The sequence below is a fragment of the Nuphar pumila genome, chromosome 4 (genome assembly GCF_984573655.1).
Source record: "Nuphar pumila chromosome 4, dmNupPumi1.hap1.1, whole genome shotgun sequence".
Classification (NCBI taxonomy): domain Eukaryota; kingdom Viridiplantae; phylum Streptophyta; class Magnoliopsida; order Nymphaeales; family Nymphaeaceae; genus Nuphar; species Nuphar pumila.
In genome coordinates this window covers 102,774,191-102,780,989 of record NC_143252.1, presented here as the reverse complement: position 1 = coordinate 102,780,989, position 6,799 = coordinate 102,774,191, and the positions used below count along the sequence as shown (strand labels likewise).

Genomic DNA, 6,799 nt, shown 5'->3' with positions numbered 1-6,799 from the left:
GTGGTTGTATTTGCTTTAATCGATAGATAGCGATTTTTTGCTTCTGCAGGTAGTCGATTGATAGCATCACTGTATGGCGATTTGTGGTTATCGTTGAATAGCGATCTGTGGCATCGCAACATAGTGATTTGAGGGTATTGTTCGACTGTCGATCTAAGCAGGATGACAAAGGTTGTTCAAGTAAGCTTTGTTGGGGCATTGAGCAAGGTTGCGCTTCATTTTATGATCTAAGTAGGCTTTCAACCGCGCAGGTGATAGCATACTTAGATCAAAAAATAAAGCGCAACCTTGCTCATTGCCCAAAAAAAGCTTACTTGAACAACCTTTGTCAACCCGCTTTGATAGACAGTCGAACAATACCCTCAAATCACTATGCTGCGATGCCACAGATCGCTATTCAACGATAACCACAAATCGCCATACAGTGATGTCATCAATCGACTACCTGCATAAGCAAAAAATCGCTATCTATCGATTAAAGCAAATATAACCACGGACCGCAAGTCGTCAGTGACAAATTACTATAAACTCAAAAACAAATCCAGCATTGTGGAGATCGGGGCATGCAAAGAGGCATGACAACTAAATTAATAGCCCACACGAGATTCCTGTGTCTCATACCTATCTGTCGAATGCATCAGAGTCTGTCATGAAACAGAAAATATTAGACACTGAATTAAGTTTCACAAGAAATGCATACCTCCTTGCAACATTGATTACATACCAAAAGACTTGCAAAACTGTAGCGATCGTTGCCGGAAATCTGGTCGGGAGGAATGTAGGTTTGAACGTTTGGTGGTACTTCTGCATGGTATTGTTGCATGATGGACATTACGCGAGTTAGCTATTTGACAAGCTTCACGCAATGGGAAGCAATATAATGTTTTACATACTTGTTCATTCCAAGGGCCTTGTTGTTTTTTATTACAGGTAGGTTGTTTCTTAGTCATGTTCTTGCCAACCAATTCTAGTGCACCCTTTGCCCTCCGACGACTGCGATCAGAGGCAGGTTTTCTTTTGATACCCTTCGCTTCATGAATATGTTCATCATAATCAACAACGTTCACGACGGACTTGTTGAAGATAATGTTTACGCTTCGGTGCAACTTCTCGGGAGTGTCAAGCGAAACATGATTTTGACCTACGCTTTTCGATCCCATTATCTTCGTCTGGTATTCATTCGCTGCAATGGACTTAATGTGAATTAACTCCACGTTTTCAAGTAACTCCGTTGCAGCTTTTCTCACACATGCATAGCCTTCTTCACTTCTCGATGCCAAATCAGCAACATGCATGAATGACCTACACAGTTGTTGGTAACGGGAGGCTATGTGGCACTTCTTGTCAACACCAGATTTACTCGCATTGTCCATAACGAGCATTTCAATCTTCGCGCGTCTGGTTCATCTTCGCATTACGTAAGACTCAGGTATTTCTTGTATCTTCTCTTGATTGAGTGCCTTTAATGCATGACAGCATAGAATGCCTTTGAATTCATACATTTTGCACGAACATTCTACCCTTCCGTTGTCAACATTGTACGTGACATGTGCTTCTTGCCTTTCCTGATGCTTTTCGCCCTGACAAAAAATATGGTATTTGTGCATATTCTCGGTTTGCACGAGTCCTTCTATTTTGCAATTCATGACATGCAATACCTCTTTCTTGATCCATTCAAATACAGTTAGTGTATACAGAGCTGTAGGTCGCATCAATATTTCCATGCCAAAAGTTTGAGGTCGTGTATTGAAGCATTTCACGTCTTGTTCAAGCTCATTCTGTCTTAGACCGTCTACAAATAATTCATATTGTTCCATGAAACGAAACATCGTTAAACATGAATACAGAGTTTTCTTCAGGGTGACATGCATAGATTCGGCTCTTTGTGTGCTTATCATACCTGCACAAAAGTATTGTCTTCCATATGCCAATGCCCACTTCTCTTTTTCTGCATATAAATTTTGTAACCACAGACAGTTAGTAAGGTCGTATGTCTTAATCATTTTGTCTCAATCTGACTTAAAAGTGACCTCGTCTACACTATGAAGTACACACCTTGTAAACGTTTTGTCAAACCCTGTATTCTGATTAAATATGTGTCCTATGTTCTTTGCTGCATTTTGAAAGATATGACACAAACATAGGCAATGATGTGCATTTGGCCACACATGAAGCACTGCAGCCGCAATTGCGTGATCACCATCTGTAAGTACAGTTTCAGGATGCTTCCCGTTCATTGCCTGTGTAAATACTCTGAACAACCACTCAAAGCTTTCCTTGGTCTAGTCATACACAAAAGCACCGCCTAATATACAACTCTGTGTGTGATGGTTCACTCCCACAAACTGCGCAAATGGCCACTGTTCAGTATTAATCTTTACTGTAGTATCAAACACAAGCACATTATTGAAGCATTCATAATCTACTCTAGACTTTGAATCTGCCCAAAACATATTCACAGCATATCCATCTTCGTCCACTTGCATTGCACTAAAGAAACCATGTTCATTGCTTGATTTATTCTGTAAGTAGCGAACCAAACAACATATTTCTCTGTTCTTCATGTTATCTGTCATCTTCCTTCTCAAGTGGTTTCTTAGATCCAAAGGTGTGAATGGCACATTTTCGCGACCACCATCTATGCGGGTAAACAAATTGTATGTCTTCCTTGGTGCAATGTCGGCGCTATCAGCTATTTCAGCCATTGCAGCATGCGCTACAGTTAATTTACGATGTGACCTTAGCATAGCAGTCATAAATGATGCAAATAAATCATGATTATGATCACTGATTAAAGTACGCACGACAAATTTCTCATTCAGATGTCTTCTCAAAACCAATCTCGCCTGACATCCACATCTTGATTCTGGCATGCTTCTTGTTGGATTTCCCATTGATTTCTTCCAACCTTGCTTGGAACAGACATATGTCTTTCTAACCAAGACACCCTGTGCATTTTTTGACCAAGAAAACCTTCTCACACTGAAGCCAACTTTTAAGGCATAATCATTGTAAAATTTATATGCATCTTCCTCGTTATTAAACTACATTCCTTCTACAGGAACATAGTCACGTGTAATTCCATGTACATTCCCAGTTCCTACGGTTTTATTAAGTGTACTGACATCAAAATCTACCTCATTATTGAATTGCATTTCTTCTCCTGGAACATTCAAGTCAAGTGTACTTCCGTGTACATTCCCGGGGCCTACACTTTTATTATGTGCACTGTCATGGTAGTCTACCTCATTATTGAATTGCATTTCTTCTCCTGGAACATTCAAGTTAAATGTACTTCTGTGTACATTCCCGGGGCCTACACTTTTATTATGTGCATTGTCATGGTAGTCTACCTCATCATTGAATTGCATTTCTTCCACTAGAACATTCAAGTCAAGAGTGGGTCTAATGCCTGCACCCTTCTTTTCATGTGCATTGTTAGTGCAGATGTTCAATTCTTCAGTTGCGTCATAAGTATAGATATTCAATTCTCCAGATCTTTCGATTGATTCAGCTACATCGTCTTTATTACAACCTGATGATAAGTTCAACAATGTTTTAAGCAATATATCAATTTGTGTTTGCAGCAAAATAGCAAACAAATCGATATTAACTAACAAAATGTGAGTCTGGTACTAATACAGCGGTTTGAGATACAATGCATACGATGAATGAATGTAGGATACCAGATGGGGTAGAGGCCCTTCCTAGCATTTACAAACAAGCATTCTTGTCAATAGGTCCCAGCGTCTTACAAATATCGATAAGTTTCCAACCTTCGTAAGAACAAGATCTACCTGCAATAACCAAACAATGCCTTAATGGCACACAAGACGACATGCCTTCTTCATCGATCACATGATGAGATGAAAAGCTACTCACGCTACCTTAATGGCACTGGTTGGAATGTTTGTGCATCATTGCTTTCTTCGATAATGCCTAACAACAACGACAAATAAAAGAAGACAGTGGAATGTTTTGTAAGCAATATATCAATTTGCGTTAGCAAGCGGCATAGGTTTACTACGATTTAATCAGGATGCATATAACAACGGATACCACTAGGGTTAAGCAAGTCAAAGCAACGATTTAATGCATGAAAGTATCAAAGCAAGTGCAGTTTGATGTTTGCTTATACTGAGCATCGACTTATCGCTTACCATGCCAATAAAATACACATGTCGTAAATGTGTGTTGACGATAACGCTCTCATAATATCCACGAGGCTATAAAGCGAGTTCAATAGAAGTCAATGAGAGAGCAGCGATATGCATGCGAAAATCGCCCCGCCATGGGTGTAACGATGTGTTTCTGCAACCACATGTTTTCAAAGTCTGTATACAAATATCTTACAAATACATATTACATTAAATATAATATATAACAAAACGATATGTATGTATAGCGATTTGTAAGATATTGAAAATCGATACGGCAGTTCAACATAATAACTTACAACTCGACGATACAAAACAATACTATCTAAAAGGTCGATAAATATATCGCACAATAAATTACAAATCGATAAGGAAGAACTTGAGCATAATAGCAAACAAATCGATATTAACTAACAAAAATGTATCTCACAAAAACGGGAGTCTATTACTAATACAGCGATTTGAGATACAAAGAATACGATGAATGAATGTAGGATACCTGATGGGGTAGAGGCCCTTCCTAGCATCTGCAAACAAGCATTCTTGTCAATAGGTCCCAGCGTCTTACAAATATCGATAAGTTTCCAACCTTCGTAAGAACAATTTCTACCTGCAATAACCAAACAATGCCTTAATGATACACAAGACGACATGCCTTCTTCATCGATCGCATGATGAGATGAAAAGCTACTCACGCTGCCTTAATGGCACTGGAAGGAATGTTTGTGAATCATTGCTTTCTACCATGATGCCTAAGGACAGCAAAAATGAAGAGAAGACACTGGAAGGAATGTTTTGTAACGCAAGGCAGGCACGAGAAGGCGACAGTGTGTTGTACAACAGGATAAAAAACAAGGTGGAAAGCTCGACTGGAGACGAAGGAAAAGTTTTGGTTGATAATGGGAGCAACTGTTACAGCAAATGGCGCAGGAGTTTAATGAATAGGGAACGTCTCCACTTTAAATGGTTAACATCAAACTTTCTGGATGGAGGACTTTTTTGTCTTTTTATCGACCCGTCGTTTCACAACTTTTGAATGGAGGATATTTTTGTCATTTCCTCGAACCGTCATTTCAGGGCAAGAAAAGCAAGTAAGGGTGATTAAGTCTTTGCAACAGCACCAGAGTCCGATGCAAAGTTATGTCTACATACACGGGAATACGAGCCCCATGTGCATGAATACGTGGCGCTCATTCGATCCCCCAAACACAGACGTGGGATTCAGTGAATCATCGGGGGCGAACATACACCACCCTCTCCAACTTGTCTGACTAGCCATGAGATTGGTCAACCCAATACAACCTGACCCATCTTATTGGAGCTGAGTTTTTCTCTAGCATTTAATGTTATTCCATACTTTGATATGCTGTTGCTTACTGTGAAAATGGATCTCAGGAGCGTGTATCACCATTGAAGCTAAGATATTAGTACAGGTGGAATAGTGGGTCATCACCGAACAGGCCTTGGGCGTTGCGATGTGATGAAGGTAAATCCTTTCAATTCCGTCACAGGCTTGGGTCACACGTGTGGGAAAGTCACAATGTGGAACCCCAACAGTGGCACCCCACTCGTGAAGATGTTGTGTCATCATGGTCCTGTTTCATCAATAGCCTTCCATAAGGGAGGACACCTCATGGCGACAGCAGGCATGGATAGGAAAATCAAGTTGTGGGATCTTAGGAAATTCGAAGTTTTATTTACATATTCAGGCCATGCAAAGACCATGGACTTCAGTCAGAAAGGTCTCTTAGCCCTAGCAAGCGGGTCATTGGTGCAAATCTGGAGAGATGAATCTGGAACTAAGGATTATAGATTTTACATGAAACACTCAATGGTGAAAGGTTTTCAAGTAGGGAAAGTAATATTCCAGCCATATGAGGATGTTCTGGGCCTTGGTCACTCAATGGGGATCTCCTCTATTCTTGTTCCAGGTTCTGGTGAACCAAACTTTGATACATTTGTTGCGAATCCGTTCGAAACCACTCGGCAACAGAGGGAGAGGGAGGTGCATGTTCTGCTTGACAAACTTCAGCCAGAAATGATCATGTTAGACCCGACAAAAATTGGTTCCATGAAACCCAAAAGAAAGGGAGCCAACAAAGGCATCAACAATCAGGAAATGGAGGCTGAAATGGCTGAAGCTGTTGCTTCTGCTAAGAACATGTCTAGGAGCAAGAAAACCAAGGGAAGAAGTAAACCAAGCAAAGTGGAGAAGAAGAAGAAGGAAGCAATTAGCAAAGCCAAGAGACCTTTCTTAGAACAACAGATGGAGCAGGAACATTCTAAGAAGCGGAAAATTGAAAAGCAGATGGATTTGCCCGTGGCACTTCAAAGATTTGTGCGCAAGTAGATGCGATCATGTTAGAGTTTGATCCTGATGATAGGCTAAACTCTCAGTGCTTCTGTTGGAGAATGCAGCACAAAGCGTGTTTTGGTGTATACCGGCAGAAGTGTTGCTTTTTTTTCTCTCAACAGGCAATGCTCACAAAATTCTGTTTATGCTTATTGAGGATATCATCCGATTACAAAATTAATATTTCTCAAGTTTTTTTTTCTTCTCTGAATTCCAAAATTAGCTTTGCCTGAAACTAAAAACATAAATTTATAGTTTTATGACTGATCTTTTCATTTCTCAGTCAAGT

At 40.1% G+C, this 6,799-nt stretch overlaps 1 protein-coding gene across 1 annotated transcript; it reads left to right on the top strand.

Moving 5' to 3' along the window:
* Positions 1-5,697: 5,697 nt before the first annotated feature.
* On the top strand, positions 5,698-6,507 carry LOC149840380 (putative U3 small nucleolar RNA-associated protein 7). Its single transcript, XM_090005058.1, has one exon. The coding sequence runs from the start codon at positions 5,698-5,700 to the stop codon at positions 6,505-6,507; it is 810 nt and encodes a 269-aa protein (XP_089861184.1).
* The last annotated feature ends 292 nt before the right edge of the window (positions 6,508-6,799 follow it).